The sequence below is a fragment of the Nyctereutes procyonoides genome, unplaced genomic scaffold (genome assembly GCF_905146905.1).
Source record: "Nyctereutes procyonoides isolate TBG_1078 unplaced genomic scaffold, NYPRO_anot_genome, whole genome shotgun sequence".
Lineage (NCBI taxonomy): Eukaryota > Metazoa > Chordata > Mammalia > Carnivora > Canidae > Nyctereutes > Nyctereutes procyonoides.
Genome location: NW_026575135.1, coordinates 36,943,506 through 36,962,500, shown reverse-complemented (window position 1 = coordinate 36,962,500; position 18,995 = coordinate 36,943,506). Strand labels below are relative to the sequence as shown.

The 18,995-nt window shown below is 32.5% G+C and overlaps 1 protein-coding gene across 4 annotated transcripts in view; it reads left to right on the top strand.

Moving 5' to 3' along the window:
* Positions 1–18,995, top strand: part of CNTLN (centlein) — a 323,526-nt gene that overhangs the window by 172,665 nt on the left and 131,866 nt on the right. For all 4 annotated transcript variants that reach the window (XM_055302562.1, XM_055302564.1, XM_055302563.1 and 1 more), the window contains exons 9-12: positions 5,871–6,047; positions 7,921–8,046; positions 16,564–16,685; positions 17,987–18,106. In XM_055302562.1, coding sequence (XP_055158537.1) covers positions 5,871–6,047; positions 7,921–8,046; positions 16,564–16,685; positions 17,987–18,106 — 545 coding nt within the window. The remainder of the gene's footprint in view (positions 1–5,870; positions 6,048–7,920; positions 8,047–16,563; positions 16,686–17,986; positions 18,107–18,995) is intronic.

Genomic DNA, 18,995 nt, shown 5'->3' with positions numbered 1-18,995 from the left:
ATTAGAAGATTTTGTGTGTGTGTGTATATATATATATATTCCTAGGATTCTAGGATTTTACATATATATAAAAAGTATATATATATATATATATATATATATATATACTTTTTAACATGTATTCTATACTTTTATACTATGTCTCTTTCCAAGAGGATTTGAGTTCATTTTCAGAGAACAATTTTTTTTTTTTTTTTGAGAACAATTTTGCAAGATGTCATTTTCTCTGACACATATGTACCCAGGTTAGATATTTTATATACACACACATATTATAGATTTTAAGCACATGTGTATGTTTAATGCATGTTTAATCTTCAGTGAGATTATTTCAGGAGAAATTCTTTCTTTTGCTAAAGTATCATGCCTTTTAAATGTTTTTGTTTTATAGTAGGCTACATTATGTATTAACAGGTTTGGAATTTATAAATTTCTTAAATAAGCAAGATAATATGTGTGAAATGCTTATCTACAGCTAGGACCTCAATATTTTTTCACTAAATGATAGTAACTATTATTTTAATGTAGTAGAAAACAAATGAATATGTTTAATTAAAACTTACCAATAAGGGAAAACAATTTAATTTAGAATTCTTTGTGATCATTATAACTTTGAAATAATTTTCTATTTATTAGCTATTATTTACTCAGCCTCTAATATATAATGCTATATGATATTGCTTGAAATTAATGCAAATTCTTAATAGTAATATGACAACATGTAATGTATTTTCCTGCCCCTTTCTACTGTACATCTTCTACAGGACTTTTTTAATCAAAATTACCTCTGTGGATCAATGTGAAAAAGAAATTACATATTTTTTTAAAATATTTTATTTATTTATTCATGAGAGACACAGAGAGAGAGAGGCAGAGACACAGGCAGAGGGAGAAGCAGGCTTCCGTGTGGAGAGCCTGACTTGGGACTCTATCCCGAGTCTCCAAGATCACACCCTGGGCCGAAGGTGGCACTAAACCGCTGAGCCACCTGGGCTGCACAGAAATTACATATTAATAATGATCAATTTAAAGATATTTTCAGTTGGAGGCATTTGGACACATACTCCACTGATTACTTTGAGAGTCCATCAAGATTAAGTGTGGTCTAGCACCATACCATTCATTATGTCTCTTTAAAATTTTTTTTAAATTTTTTATTTTTTTTAAGATTTTATTTATCCATTCATGAAAGACACGGGAGAGACAGAGACATAAGAGGAGGAAGAATCAGGGTTCCTGTAGAGAGCCTGATGTGGGACTCGGTCCCAGGACTCTGGATCATGCCCTGAGCCAAAGGCAGACTCTCAACCACTGAGCCACCCAGGGGCCCTATCATTCATTATCTCTTAAGACTGTAAACTATAAGGGTAAATAAGAATTTTTTATATTAGAGGAAAAATACCACTGATACAATACTAATAATTCTTAGCAAGAAAATGAAACTTTTCAAAGATTCTAGGATTTTTTTTTCTTAAAGATTGATTGATTGATTAGAGCAGAGTAAGCAAGAACATCAGTAGAGGGAGGGAGCAGACGGAGAGGAAGAAGTAAGCTCCCCGCTGAGTAGGGAGCCTGATGCAGGGCTCAATCCCAAGCCCTGGGGATCATGACCTGAGCTGAAGGCAAATGCCTAACCAGCTGAGCCACCAAGGTGCCCCCAAAGATTCTAGGATTTTAAGGACAATAGATAGAATGAACTTTCCCAGACAGGGATGCTGGTTGTCTTGATTTTGTGAAGCCTTCAAAGCAGCACTTGAAAGGTTAATGACAAGTAAAGATATACATGTTTTCACATATTATACATAGTTCACAAAGCACACTGAATATAGTATAGGTGGGGGATAGTGGGGTGACCTGAAAGACACTACTTTATGTTATGGAGGTCAACATCAAGGATTAAACCATGTTGATACTATGTAAACTTGACGTGATATAATGAAAATGGTACTCTACCTCTGTGATCTTCCTTCCCCAAACTCATAGCCCCAGTCTAATCATGAGAAAATCTCAAATTCCAGTCGAGGAGTGCGCAGCAGTGCACCTGAATATCATTCTACTCATCAAAACTGTCAGGTATTATCAAAAGTAGGTGAAGTCTGAGAAACTGTCACAACCAAGAGATGCTGGCAGGACAAGTAAATGTAATGTGGTATCATGGATGGGATCCTGGAACAGAAAAAGGACATTATGTAAACATTATGGAGATTTCAATGCCTTATGGACTTTAGTTAAAAATAATTTTGAATATTGGTTTATTACTTGTAACAAATGTACCATAATAATCTCAGATGTTGATATTAAGAGGAACCTGGATGGGTGGGAGTGGGGGGTGTATAGGACTCTATATAGCATCTGCTTAGATTTTCTGTAAGTATAAAACCATTCCTAAAAATTAAGTCTACTAACTTTGAAAAGAAGGTTAAAAGGCAGAATTATAATGGCTTTCCTTTCATTTTTAATGTCTTGGTAATATAGCCCAAAATTAGCACCAGCAAATTATAAGGGATGAGATTATAGAAAGAGTTTCATTTCTATTTCTCCTATAAATTCTGAAGATTTTATATTCAAATCTTATTCCTTTTATTTGAAGAAAGAGTTTACATTTTGAAAAACATTTAGTGACATGTTCATTGTAAAATTTAAGGAAATTCAAATAACTATGAAGAAAATAATTCACATATAATTGTTCTATTCAGAAATAACACTAAAACATTTTAGGGTTTTTTTTTTTCCCATGCCTGTTTGGCAAAATCTATTTCTATACAATATATTCTTTGGTGACCTACTTTTCTCATTTAATAGTTTATCATGGATATCTTTCTGTATCAACTCTTGGCATGACTAGAGTGCTAAGCCAAAGGCACATTTTTATGTGCTTTTATGCATATTTCAGAATTTCCCTAGAACTTTTTTTTTAAGATTTCTTTATTTATTCATGATAGACAAAGAGAGAGAGAGAGGCAGAGACACAGGCAGAGGGAGAAGCAGGCTCCATGCTGGGAGTCCGACACGGGACTCAATCCCAGTACTCCAGGATCACGCCCTGGGCCAAAGGCAGGTGCCAAACCGCTGAGCCATCCAGGGATCCCCTCCCTAGAACTTTTATAGCAGTTTATATTCCCACAACCATGTTCTCAAAATACAGGAGTCATATAAATGGAGTCTAGTCAACATTTTAAAATTAGGAGATTTTCCTTAGAAACCCTAATTCCTTACTTCTTTTGAAAAATCAGTAGCTCTGGCAGCAGTGGGCCACATTCATTCCTCTAGGAAAACAATTGGCTGGAGCTGAGTAGCTACTGCCACAAAAACCCTCCTTGTGTCCTTAGGTGAGGCCGAGTGTCATTGGACATTTCATTTTCCCTATGCTTTGGAAAATGGTAGTATTAAGAAAAGTATGAAATACTTACTGTGCATATATCTCCTGCAAAAGCGATAAAACAAGAGAGGGAGAAGGTCAGATTTTAAAAACCATGGGAGCATGCATAATATTTTTCTGGAGGTAAACAATCTTATCCATGTGCAATATGTCTACAAAGTATCTACATTGAATCAATTCTAAAGCTGTGATTTTAAAATATAGTAAACACAACCCATTTTATTTATTTACTTACATCATCTTTCCCACTCCTATATGAATTTGAGTTAATCAGTACTTTAATAGTATTTTATTTTTGAAGTTCTGTTATTATTTGTTGAAGAATTTTGAAGGACTGTTGCCTAAATATTGCCTAAATATAAATTCTTTATTAAGATGATGACAGTATCCACAGTTGGAGCATTTCTAATATCTTCATGAGTATTTGAATTATTTATCATTACAGCTTCTTGATTGAATGTTCCTATTTTTACATTCTTATCTACTACATTATAATTCAGTGATAACTTAGAAAACTCACTTGTGAAAACTCATTTAAAGAACATGGGATTGTTTATTGGATATACCAGTAAAACTAAAGTTATGTTATTTCCATTTTATTCTAAATTTTTGTTTGACCTTGAACAACTTATTTAAAATTTATTTGGTAAATGATGGGACTAGTATATTCCTAATAATTGTATTTAAAGGAACCTGGATAAGAGCAGGTGGCTTTTGAACACTGTTTAGATAGGTGGCCTAGCCAAAGGAAATAGTTATAAACATCATAAATTCGCTTGCATGATAGGAGGAAAAGTGAAGTAAATAATAGTAATATGGTGATTAAAAGTGGGAGGAAAGAATAGGGCAAAATCATTTAGGGTTTGGAATAAAAGTACTTGAAGCATTTTAATTTGATATTTTTTTATAAATTAATTTTTATTGGTGTTCAATTTACCAACATACAGAATAACACCCAGTGCTCATCCCGTCAAGTGTCCCCCTCAGTGCCCGTCACCCATTCACCCCCACCCCCCGCCCTCCTCCCCCTCCACCACCCCTAGTTCATTTCCCAGAGTTAGAAGTCTTTATGTTTTGTCTCCCTTTCTGATATTTCTCACACATTTCTTCTCCCTTCCCTTATATTCCCTTTCACTATTATTCATATTCCCCAAATGAATGAGAACATACACTGTTTGTCCTTCTCCGGTTACTGTGGCCAAGTTCAAAAAGGGTGTTGCCTGAGTTCTCCTCTGGGATTTTGATGGAATCTTGTCTCACATTTAGATCTTTCATCATCTAATTTGATATTTAAAGAAAAGTAATGAAGTAAGTATTTAATGTATGGTAGGTGTGGTAAGAGTACAATATAAATAGTTCTGAGGAAGATATTTAGCCATATAATAGAATGAATGTTGGGAAACAAATCAAGTGTTTTAAATAGACGAAAGTGTTATAATATAAATAAGTCAAGGATGACCTCTCTTCTAATAATTAGAAGTTAGGACAATTTTGCCTATTCCTTAAAGAAAAAATTTAAAACTGGAAAAGAGTGATTATTTTCCATTGTTGTCTCAGAAAAGTTAAACATATGTATTTCTTCTGATAGCCCATTGGAATATCATTTAGGATGGGTAGGGTTTTCCACATTTTAAACGAAATTATTTTCAGGGCTACTAGTTTTATATCCAATATTAGAATTTTGAGATTTGATTGTCTTTGCTGGAAATCAACCAAAACTTTGTTTCATTATGATTTGGTGTTTTTGTTTTTTGTAAGTGGAATGGTTAATTTAAAATTTGATATATGCATAGGCTTTAGTGGCCTCAAATGTAATCAGTTAAGATGGTAGTAGAATTTCACAGAATGCTGGTTTTTATGAACTAACATTTCTTGAAGGTATCCTACATGCTTAATTTTTCTGTGATTTTTTTTGTCATTATAATGTGGTGCTTACCATTAGCAGGTTAACTGACATAGTAATACATTTCAAAAGAGAATACAGTGGATTGTATTGAGTTTAAAAGTATCAGTGTTTTGTGAGTTATTAAATGATGATACATTGAAAGATAATTAGACTTATAGTGCTCTTGGTTTCCTTTTCCCAGGTTTATATTCAGTGGTATTGCATGACTCTTGGTGATCAAATGGTGGATTGAGTATTTCAGGAGGAAATACATATGTGTGTAATCATATATTTGAAATAATTATTTTATAGATGAGTGGTATGTTTCATGCAACCATGTTGTAATTTTTTTCTCCTATAAATCTGTGTGGCAGTATATTTATGAAAATATTTATACAGATTCTTGGTTATTTTATTGAAAAATACCATTCTACTAGGATGATATTATTTTAGCTAATGCTAGTGTATAGTTTATTATTGAAATGAAATTTTCCTTCTCTGAGTACTTATTATTTATATAATGTAATAATATTATGTGTATTTTCACATCTATAAATAGCATACAAACATGCATATGTTTTTACACAATATACTTTTTAAAAATAGGTATCTCAACAGCCATCTTTATCGAGCTTAGAAACTTTAATGGTCTCACAGAAGTCTGAAATTGAGTATTTACAGGAGAAACTAAAAATAGCAAATGAAAAACTGTCAGAGAGCAAATCTACCAATAAGGGTTCCTCAGAGAACAGCATCTGGACAAGTACTGAAGGAAAACATAAGGTAGGGACATTTTGTCATTTCGTGAATTTGTCAGGTGAGGCTGACAAAGCAAGCGATGAAATTAAAAAATAGCATTTACTTCTCTGCTTATATTTCTGGAAGCTTTGAAAAACATTATGTGCCAAATGCTTAATAAAAAATTGTTGTAAATAGAGAATTTTCCCTTTTTAAAGACTAATATATTCCTAACTTAATTAGATTAGTAGTATAGCTGTGTTAAAAAGTTTTGCTAAACTAGGTGTTATATAAGACTGATGAATCACTGAATTCTACCTTTGAAATTAATAATACATTATATGTTAATTGAATTAAAATAAATTTAAAAATTTTTAAAGGTTTATTAAGTATCCCTCATATATCTAATCTATAGATAAGTTAATTGAAGTAAAAAATTATTTTAAAGTAATATAGTTGTTAAAAGAAAAATATATCTTAATGTTTCTATTTCATTCAGATATGATATTTAAAATACTGCCTATGTGGATATAAGCTATAAAGTGGAAGTTAACGTTAATTTATACAATTATATAATTTTGGATTTAAAGGTGTAGCAACAGAAAAATAAGCATTTTTTTATCAAATGTTTATTAATGTTAGCTTTTCCTTTTTGTAGCATTTGTATTACAGTATATATACTATAGTATATATTCCTGTTATGCTGCAAAACATACTAAGCAAAATAAAAATTTTATATTACATTGTAAATATGTTACTATGTAACACTATTAATATGCTATCTCAGATAAATAAAAAGTAAGGAACTTTAGATATATTTTTCTCACATTTGTTACTTTAGCAGTAGAAAATAATGTTTTTATAAACAGAAAAGTGTTTTTCAAGATACTTGTTTTTAGTTCTTTCCATTTTTTCCTATGAGTAGAACTGTCTTAGTAAAGGAAGAATTTAAAAATAGACTCATGTTTTTATTATAGTCTTATTTACTCCCTCTAATGTTATTAGTAATTTTCAGAATGAGCTTTATGTATGTATATTGGTTTATTTATGTAAACATAACTGCATTCATGATACACTTCTTGCCATTTTGGAATAGTTTCTAAAGTATTGAGCTTTATTTATATGAGAGAAAACATTCCTAAAATTGAGATACATTATATGGCCTAATTTGGTTGCTTGCTACATTGCTGAATTTAAAAAAATGTACCACTCTGATGTTTTGTTGCTTTTAACAAAAGTCAAGAAAATGAGAGGGATATTTGGAATGAAATTTTCTTTCTTTTTCATAAGGACATGTAGTAAGTATGAACAATATGTTGCCCAGCTTTTAATAGTTGCTTTCACATATTCCTTCTCCAGATTGGTATATGAAGCTGTACATAATATAAACACACATTCTTGTCTCTAGTTAGCCACATTATAGTTAATGACCATATGGTCATTATGGTATAAGATCTACTGTCTGTTGTATTTATATTCCTCAAGCATATTGTTCCTTCAACTTCACAGTGTGTTAAACTATTTCAAAGGGAAAAAAATCCTTTCCCTCTTGTTTCTGGTTGTCCTATCAAGTGTAACCTTGGACCCTTATAGAGCAATTAGACCAGCCTCTATCCCCTCCTTTGTAATGAGGTTTCTTGCAATTCTGAGTCTATAACCCTTTAGTCTTCCCTAATGGGACATCATTATTCTGAAAGAAACAATGTAAATGTAAATGAATATTCTCATTAACGAGTCACAGAGAAACCTTTAGCGGTAGCACTGTGGTAATTCCGCTTGTTATTTCTCTGGTATTCCATGCAGGATTTTTTTTTATAATTCATTATTAGTATTCAAAATTACTTGTTCTTTAATTTTGCATGTCTTTCATAATCCAGTGTTCCAACTAGTTCAACCATGTCCTTGTTTTATTCTCGAGGAACCACCTGTGAAACGTTCAAGGTCTTTGTCCCCAAAGAGCTCTTTCACAGACTCAGAGGAGCTGAGGAATCTGAAGAAAGCTGAAAGAAAGATTGAAAACTTAGAGAAGGCACTACAGCTAAAGGTGAACATTAAATCTTTTTTTTATTAATAACCTCACAAAGATAAAGATATACCAAAATAAACATTCACTTCACAAATCACTGCTTATCATTTATCTTTCCTGAATTTAATTACAGGTGTAAAAGTGTCTCATTGGTTGGCCTTGTTTTTCAGATTTCTGAGGATCATAAAGTAACAAAATATTTGCTGTTTGAATGTAAATATTTATTCATGACTTTAAAATTGTTGGGGAATATTTTAGCTTAATATTGGGAATAAATTCTTACACTTTTTCAGAGACAAAAAATAGAACTATAGCAAAGTAGAGAATTTTTCATAGTTCTTTATATCTGATAAACATATAAAAAAGAAAAGTGAGTTAAAAATTATACTCACCTAGCTCAAGTCACTTATAATTGTCCTTTATAGAAAAATTGTGTAGTCAAAATTATAATTACATTATTTTTTCCATTTGACTATATTGAGACCTTTTATTTTTTTCTGAACTTAATGTGGCTAAACTTGTCATTCATTAGTCACCACTACCCAAAGGCCTGCACTATATGAGATTTAGCCATTTAATTGAATCTCAAATAGTTTTAAGACATTTTATGACAACACCAATGTTTTATATGTGGTTAGAATCCAGTATATTTAAAGCTCAGATTCTTTGTCATATAATATAGATTACTCTTAAGGAGAAAAAGGTTCAACTTACATTTTGTGTGCTATAGAATAAAATAGTTTAGAGATATGGTTAACCTAAACTATAATAATTTTTTCTGCCTTTTCACTAAACATTAAGTTAATTTATACTTATGTAGAGTTAGACTGTTAGTGCTAAAAGAAAGGAAAATTATCATATGTTGATTGACAGAGATTATCATCTGTCATCTACCAAAAATAAAATGATCTGATGATATCAGCTTGCTAGCATTTAGCCTACTTGAAATGTATACACCTGGAGTTATTTATTTATTTATTTATTTCATTTATTTCATTTTAGTAATCTCTACACCCATTGTGGGGCCCGAACTCACAACCCCAGGATCAAGAGTCGCATGCTTTTCTGACTGAGCCAGACAGGTGGCCCACACTTGGAGTTATTTGCTCATTAATTTGTTTACTCAGTAACAACTTACTAAGCAATGCAGCTAGCCAAACAAATCACTTGTACAACAGGAGACAAGATAAGTGTCTATCATTCAAGACCCTAGTTAAGAAGATGCTGCATGAGCACTTGGAACCTAGTATCTTAGTGTAAACATGGGAGTACACACAAGATATTAAGAGCATGTTTAGCAAGCCAGTTTATCATCTTCCTCCTTTTGCATAATTCTTGAAATTCACATCCTATGTTAATCTGGTTTCTTCAGAGAAACAGAACCAATAGGATATAACCCTTTAGTCTTCCCTAATGAGACATTGCTACTCTGAAAGAAAGATAAAGGTACCTATATCTATGTTGAAATATCTATCTATCCAGAGAGACAGAAAGATAGAGATTGATTGATTTACTATAAGGAATTGGGTCATACAATTATAGAGACTGAGAAGTCCAAGATCTACAGTTATGAAACTGGAGATCAGGAGACCCAATGGTATAGTTTCAGTCTGGGTCCAACGGCCTGAAAATCAGTAAGCTGATTATGTAAATTCTAGTCCTAATCTCAATCTGAGTCCAAAGGGACAAGACCAAAGATCTTTCTTATGCAGCCTTTTATTGCTTTCAGGCCTTCAGTGATTTGGATGAAGCGTATCACATTGGGAAGGGCAATATGCTTTACTCAGTCTGCTGAATGATGTTTTCCTTTTGTACAGAAACATGCTCACAGATACACCCAGGAATAATGATTAACTAAATATTTGGTCAAGTTACACATAAAATTAACTACCACATATCCCATTCAATAATAACAGATCTCCATTCATTTGCCCCCAAAAGTCTGTGAGTCTTTGACAGTCCCTTGTTTGGGGCAGGAAAGAGTAGAGCAATTCAGTCATTTTTAGAGCTATCTCTTTCCACTTTTTGAATTTTTAGTTTCATAAAGAGTCTCAGAAATATATTAATTTTTCATTCCTTTCTCTTAATAACAGCTCTTTTGGGTGAGGCCCCAAGTTTATTTTCAGAGTAAAACTCTTTCTTCATACAGTTTCTTTTTCATTTATACTTTTTCTGTATTCCTATTTCAAGTCAGTTGATGATAATATGAATTGCAAATGTATGTTTTTTTCACAAATTTGCAATGTAAGGGGGAAAATGTGCGCAAATTTTTTCATTATATCTTATCTTTTAGTAGGAAAGGGTTTCTTATTTTATTTTTTAACGATTTTATTTATTTATTTATTCATGAGAGAGACACACACACACACAGAGAGAGAAAGAGAGAGAGAGGCAGAGAGAGAAAGAAGCAGGCTCCATCCATGCAGGGATTCGATGTGGGACTCAACCCCGTGACTGCAGAATCAAGCCCTGAGCCAAAGGCAGGCACTCAACTACTGAGCCACCCAGGCATCCCAAGGATTTCTTATTCTAAAGGAGCAAAATAGTTGAATGAAAAAAAGCACTATGATTAAGAGCATTTATCAAATGAAGTGGGTAAAAAAAAAAAAAAAACCTATAAAGTAAAAGCAACTCCAAAGACAGTGATTGGATCCAGGATACTTTTTTTTAAAAAATTTTATTTATTTATGATAGTCACACACAGAGAGACAGAGAGAGGCATAGACACAGGCAGAGGGAGAAGCAGGCTCCATGCACGGGGAGCCCGACGTGGGATTCGATCCCGGGTCTCCAGGATTGCACCCTGGGCCAAAGGCAGGCGCTAAACCACTGCGCCACCCAGGGATCCCCCAGGATACTTTTTTATTTATGGTCTCACTTTAGTAAGTATACCAGTCCTATTTAGTGAGGACAGAAGACTTCTTCCTATATATCGCTTAATTAGGGTATAATACTAATATTATTAGTATTACTCAAGTATATGAGAATATAAGATAAGAAGGAGATTAATAACATATCCATATTCATTTCCTAGGGCTGTCATGACAAACTGGCTGGCTTAGAACAGAAATTTATTGACTCAAAGTTCTGGAGGCTAGAAAGTTCCAAACTCAAGATGTCAACAGGATTAGTTCCTTCTGACACCTGAGAGGGAGTATCTGTTCTATTTCTCTCTTCTGGTTTCCCATAGTTTCAGATATTCCTTGGCTTATGGATGGCATTCTCTCTATGTCTTCATATTTCACATCATCTTCCCTTGATGTGTGTGTGTGTATGTGTGTCTGTGTCTATGTCTAAATTTCTCCTTTTAAAAGACACCAATCAGTTGGGGTAAGACCCACCCTAATGACCTCACTTTAACTTCATTACCTCTATAAAGACCTTATCACCAAATAAAATCACATTTTGGGGTAGTAGGGGCTAAGATTCCAACATATCTTTTTGGAGGGGATTCATTTCACCCCCTAACAATGTCTTATTTTTTTTAAAGATTTATTTATTTATTCATGAGCGACAGAGAGAGGCAGAGGCATAGGCAGAGGGAGAAGCAGGCTTCTCACAAGGCTCAGTCCAGTATGGGACTCGATCCCAGATCCTGGGATCATGCCCTGAGCTGAAGGCAGTCGCTCAGCCTCTGAGCCACCCAGGTGTCCTTCTTCTGGTGTTTAATATGCATTTGTTGATCATGGTGCTGTATTTGTTGACTGTTACCCATTAATACATGTTGAATTTTTGTCATGGCTTTCCCATATTGGTATTCTATTGGACACTGCTCTGCCAGAAGCTAATGAAAAGGCAGAGAGAAATATTCTGTACTCAATTATCAAAGGCAATGGATTAAAATATTTCACTTTTTGTGAGCTATTAAGATATCAATATGCATTATGAATCTATAGAAATGTTTAGATATCTTATTTCCCAAGTTTATTTGATTATATTATACCCATTGATATTTTCTAAAGACTTTTGTTCCATGGAAGATACTGTTGAAAACACTATATTAAACACAGGCTCCATGGCACAGTAGATAGCTTTGGGTCCCAAGTTGATCACCAAGGTGGACTGAAGGGAGAGAGTGACAAATAAGCCTCACCAGATAACCACCACTATGGAACATATATAGATGCACTTTGGCATATTGAAATGATGGCTTTATTATATCATCAGTAAATCATGCATATTATTCCAATACTAGTGGTGAATTTTGTAAAAATATTAATACATTATCTTGCTTAGCTTACTTTTGTGAATAGTTGTACATGTTTTCAAGGTGGGTGGTCAAAGTTGTAATAAAAGAGCCGATAGTAATAGAAGAGATGAAAACTATTATTTTAAAAATCCTACCCATTTCTAAATCCTGACTTCATAAATGTAGTGTACTAACAACTTATAAAGCATACTTTGGAAAGCAATGCATCAGAGCTTTATGAAATCCTTCACTCTCCTTGGGATCACTAATGCCATGAATCTCTGCTTTATGAACTTTAATGCATTTAGCAACTTGATTCTATTAGCACTTTTCTATGCCATTTAATCAGTATGTCCTTTGAAATTAGTTTAAATGTCTCTTTTTAATGCTCTAATATGCATTCTTCATACATTCAATTTTATACACTCTGCTGAAATTAAACATCCATGGGATCCTTGGTATTTTATAAAAGGTTTTTTTTTTAAAGATTTTATTTACTTATTCATGAGAGACACAGAGACAGAGAGAGGCAGAGGGAGAAGCAGGCTCCATGCAGGGAGCCAAACATGGGACTCAGTCCCAGGTCTCCAGGATCACACCCTGGGCTGAAGGCAGCGCTAAACCACTGAGCCACTCAGGCTGCCCAAAAGGTATTTTTTTTTAAACTTTTAAAAAATTTTGCTATCATTCTGTGAAGATTGAACCACTGTTTAATTAACAGTAATTAATGTTCTTAGTTTGCCTTATGCCTGTCAAGGAGCCTTTGGCCAAACTAGTAGATTAGATCAAGAATCATTTTTTGTTCTTATGAACTCATAAGTGGAATTGCAAATGTCATTGATGAAAATCAGTTGATACAACCTTTCTATTTTCTATTTTCTAGTGTTTTAGTCATTCATACTTGTTCATGCACAGAAATTAGAGTCTCTAGGTTAGCTAGTTTAATTGCAAAACATAGGGAAGGTAGTCAGTAAGTGTTTTATTGAATGATCTAATATATAGACCTAATTCAGTGACTGCCTTTGGGGTATTTTGATGTATCCTCTAAGGAAAATATAGTTATTAATGATATTAGTTATTAATTAGTTATTAATGATATTATATTATCCTTCAGTCTTTACATTTAAATTTATTGTAAGATCTTTGGGTACAGTATTTCCCAAATGAAGTCCTACCGTTTTGACTTAGGCTATTATGTGGGACTTAAAGAATCATAATCTACACTATTATTAACTTGTATTTGTTAGAATATTATGAAAAATTTTTTGATTACTCTTTTTACACACTAAACATTTCTTTTGAGATCGCTAACTATTGCCTAAAGACTCCTGCTAAATCAATTCTTGCATTAGAAGAGGGAAATATATTTACATTTCCATAAAATTTTGTCTATTTCTGAAGCAGACCAAAAAACAATAATCTGTAGGACTAATTTAACCCATAAATTACAGTTTGATAATAGCATTTGCAAAGGACAAATCTGTACATGAAACTGCATTTTAAAATAATAATTATTGTAAATTATGACAAATCAAATTGATTTGTCAGACAATCTCTAGTTTAATTTTTAATGGTTTAGATCTTATAATTTTATAAGAAATATGTAAACACTCTAGCATTAGGTGTAGTAAATTATGAAGCATGTAAAATTAAAGCAGAAAGCTCATCTCTAAAACTACTTTTCTATAATCACTACTTAATGGAGGGAACCACCTATTTCAATTACTATGGGAAAATCAAAACTATTTGCTAATATTAAATATATTACACTAATGTTTTAGGAAGAAGAGGTGCTTTGAGTAAATATTTTGCCTAGTAAAGAGCCTGGCACCTTGTGAGTGAACAGATCTCAGGAAATTTTTATTGAGTATTAATCTTTAGTGTAATTGCATAAGATAGTTGATTTCTATTTGAGAACTAGGGAAAACCTTAGGTATAAATTCAGTGATAAAGTAGCTGAGGCAGTACTGAAAAATGCTAAAATAATGACCATTAGTTACTAACAATAAGGAACTCAATTCATTCCATTGATTTAACAGAAGATTTTTGTGAAAGGCAACAGAAAATATCTGGATATCTCATTTTATTAATTTTTATTTCTTGGACAATCTTTTAGGTTCTATTTACTCAGAGTTTGTAGGGACTCTTAACACAGACTTTTAATGATTCCAAAACACTGGATTTGTATGTGATAATATTTAAGAAATTTGTTGTAAAGTAAGAGTTTGTGGGGAAGGAATTTCATTCAGTGAAGAATAATTAGAGAAAGCCATTAGAATTTGACAAACTACTCAACTATGTATATTTGAAAATTGTATTTTGACATAAATCTTTTCTAATACCTGTACATTTCTTATAATTAGGTTATTAATAAATTTATAATATATCCTGTTTAAAATCCTAGTAAGTCTTATTAGTTCTTAAGGAATCCTAATAAACATAATGAACTTATGTTCGTTTATAAGAAGGTAACATTATTAATTATTAGTTTCCCCAATTTAAATTATTTCACGTATTTAAGATTAGAAAGCTTATTGTTCAAAGAAGTGAAGTTATATTTGGATTGTTTACCAACAATAGAGAAAATTCAAGGTCAAGGTTAAATCAGTCATTGGTCTTAGAGGAAGAGAGATATAATTAGCTTTTATTTTAAAGATGGAGAAACTGGTATATACTGAATTTAAACAGCAATGTCAAGATAAAATTTACTAACTTTGATCAGCAAGACTTGAACTCTTATCAGCACTTAACACTCTGCAAGTAATATATATGGCTTTTAATATATGGTTCTTCAATTGATGAATGAAGTTCAATTCAGTATCCTGAATTTTTAACCATAGTATTAAACTATGCTTCTCTTTAACAAGTTTGCAGTACCTGTGATCTGTATATCTTCTAAAACTCTTCAGGATAACATTTATTGTGATTATCCCTTTCAAGTGATGCCAATCTCATACTTTTTCATCAAGCACTTTAATTTCCAGATGGTATACAGACACTTGGTACACATAGAACTCAAATACTTTCTAGTAACTACTTAAGAGTTTTATTGAAGTTATCCTACTAGATCTATATTCAAAGTAGAATGATAAAATATCCATATTGTTGAAACAGGTAGAATTGCTGTTAAAAAATACAAACTGTATTATCTTACTGTTGAGATGAGAAGTTGATGGTCCCAGAAAACTGTGAATTTGGCTTCTTAACAATAAGGACATCAGTTAATATCTGGGAAGAGGAAAAGGAAGGAAGCTGACTTTTACTTTGTGCTGCTATAAGGCAAGCACAGCGCCAGGGGCTTTACCTGTATATTCACTCATTTAGTTTAGTCATCATGATTTAAATCTCTGTTTTCCATATAATACAGAAAAAGGAATTAATTTAAGTAATGTTCTTAAGATTATGCAGCTAACATGAAAGAGCTCCAAGAACAGAATTCAGATTTTTCTGTCATGTGTCTACTCATCTCACCTCACTATAATATTAGAGTACCTGTTACCTCCACTAAATAAGTATGCAAGTTCCTTCATATAGAAATATAAAAAGTTTAAAAAGCAAATTTGAAATTCACAATAGCTAAAAAACTCAAGAAGTTACTTACTTTACTTTGAGAAACACAATGCATAAGTAGTATAAATACATCCTCTAAAAACTGAAAATTTGTCCTTTATAAGTTCATTTTGTAGGTATATCAAAAAATGAAGACCTACTTCATGTACTCTATTTAGAACATTTAGAAATTGTTGACTTTGTCTAACCTAGTAATGTTTTTATGACCTCTTCAAGACTATGAAGCCTAGCCCTCACATTTCAATTCTATATAGTATAACCCAGAAGATCAAGCTCTGCTACTTCAGATTTAGGTCCAGTTTTTTTTTTCTCCTGTGTAATCCTTATGCTTTATACTAAACTAATCATGAATCCATGAGTGGAAGCATTGATCTTACTATGATTAGTGTTTTTACACCAATTACATATGCATTTATAATTAACAAAATAATCATGTGTTATGTATGGACAAATCCTTTTGTTGAAAAAGAAAAAAAATTCTGTAAAATTGGCTCATAAATATTGGTATGTGTACTAATTGACAAGGGAAAGAATGAAACTAATTTTAAAATTACTAGCAGCTTAAAAAATGCAGTGAGAGGATTGATTTTACCAAGCAAACCTATTTTATGACTTTAAGAATCTTTCCCCTTCTTCTGCTTAAATAAGTATTATAAATTAATTTATATTTACTATTTTTTTCAAATTTCATATTTAGATGAGTAACCTTTTTATTTGCAACATTATACTAATACTTTCTTTAAACTTGTGTGTACTTGCCTTTTTGTGTTCTACAGAGCCAAGAAAATGATGAGCTAAGAGATGCCCATGAAAAACGCAAGGAAAGGCTACAGATGTTACAGACCAACTACAGAGCAGTAAAAGAGCAATTAAAACAGTGGGAAGAAGGCAGTGGCATGTGAGTTACATAGCTCATAAAGGCATTTCCCTAAATATTAAATGGAATGGAGTAGCATAATATAGGTGTTTTAATGGCTTTTGTTTGATTTTAAAGATATTATTTGCTATTCATATCTTTATTGTGAATTTTTAGATAGATAATATAAGTGAAAACAGATAAATATGCTAGCAATAACTAGATTTTCCTGTCATTTGCAGAATTCATAATGTAGGTGATTGTGAATTACTGTATACATTTTCAATATCAATAGAGTAGCTTAATAAAAGTAGATAATGCAAAAATAGTTCATATCCATAGGATTGAAAACATTAAATAAATAAAATAATGGTATTACAGTTTGTAATTCAAAAACTATTTAAGTTTTAATTAAAAGACGAGAAATATGAAATTCACATATTTACAGTTAACTATCAGAAAACTACTTCAACCTAGTATGCAATTTGAAAATCTTTACTATCCATCAGTTTGTTCTGCAGCTTATCTGAATGAATTGGCGGTCTCAGTTCAATTGCTCTGAACAGGTGTTCAGATCTTGGTTAGTCGTAAGTGGCTCCCTTGTTAACAGTATCAACAGAGGGCAAAGGACTGAATGAGTACAGAAAATCTACTACCCTCTCATCTTTTGAGATGGATCCTTTAGGGCAATGTTGATGATACACATTGGTCTGTTCTATGGAGAAATACTGTTTCCAAATTGGCCAGTACAGCACTTTTACAAGATAAAAATGAATAGTTTGTTTTATGTACAGAAAATGAAAACATAAAGGGCATTTGGCATGTTTCGTAGGTAATTGTCACATCTAATTTTTTCCTTTGAAGAATGGGAAGTGTTTCACTTGTCAGTAAAGTAGTGATAAAGCAATTTGTCCTGCATTTAGCCTCTGCTCACCTAACTTCAGTAGTCACTAGAAGTGTGAAAACTACTTTCTGATATATTTACTGATAATAGCATGTTTTAAGATAGAGCATATGTACCACATTCAGATTTGTTGACAACAAATTCTAGAGGAGTTCATTGCTTATAAACCTTTTTAAGAAACTGACCATCCTACATGTTTTATTATTACTAGAATGAATGAGAGAAATAGACCTAAGCCTATTATGTATCTGCCTAACAGTTTACTTTCCAAGGTAAGAGTTTTTAGCCTTTTGGAAATTACAATATAGGATTTTAATTTCTACACACTTAAGTTTTAGGACATTTATTCCATAAATAGCTTGAATTAGGGAATGTATAAATGAATTTTCATTGCATTTTGAACATACTAAGGAAGAATACAACTTCATTTTAAAAATAGGACTCATGCCAGAAGAATAAAGAGAGCAAATCCTGAACAACTTCGACAAGAAGATTCTGATGCTGTATGGAATGAACTGGCCTATTTCAAAAGGGAGAATCAAGAGCTGATGATTCAAAAGTGAGTTTCCTTTTTAACAATGTAGACTTAGATAAATATTTGGGAGAATTTTTTTGTGGCTTAAAGGTCATGAGAGAAATATAAAATTTGAAAATGAAATAATCTGGTTTTTGTTAATAAAAATAAAGAAAAAAAAGGAATAGCATTTTAAATATATATGTGTGTAATACAATAACAAGTTGCACATTTGTTAGCTCTAGCTGAAACTGTATAATATGATCTAGGGATTGTGTTAATTAATGTGGCTCTCATCTGTTGGAGGTGTCGCTCTTCATTAGCCTGTATTTTAGACACTGCCGTGCTTCATTTTTGGAATGAGGTGGAGAGGGGATAACCTAGCCAGCCATCCTTGTTTGATCTCCTAGATACATACGCAATGCAGAATGCCTGAGCTCTCTTGGTTCCCTGCCCTGTCCTGCTAATCCCAGCTGAGCTCATTATGGTGTAGCCTTGCTGCTACTCTTGGAGCCAGAGCTGTCCAAGCTAATTACTGGTAGCAGCAGAACTGCCTGTTAAGGGTCTGGTATGGATCTGCTAACATGGTCCTTGGTAGTGACCTGCAAAAGACACGAGGGAATTGCTTTCTTTCTTGCTGTACACTGCCTGTCCTTTGGGCTTAATGCTGATCCCTCCACATAGGTCTTTTAGCTGCCCTAAGTATAAAACTTGATGAAGGATACTCATATTTTAGAAAACATACAGTTTTCTTCCTTGATCTTATAATTCACAGGCTATTATATTCAGCTTGGCAAAGAAAGAACACTTTTTTTTTTTGGAATATAAAGAGTTAGACCAACATAATTAGCCTCTTTTGCTACCTAACTGTTTCTTCATTTAGAGCTAATTTTTGACATCCAAACCATGCAATTTTTTTGAAAGCCTGATTATT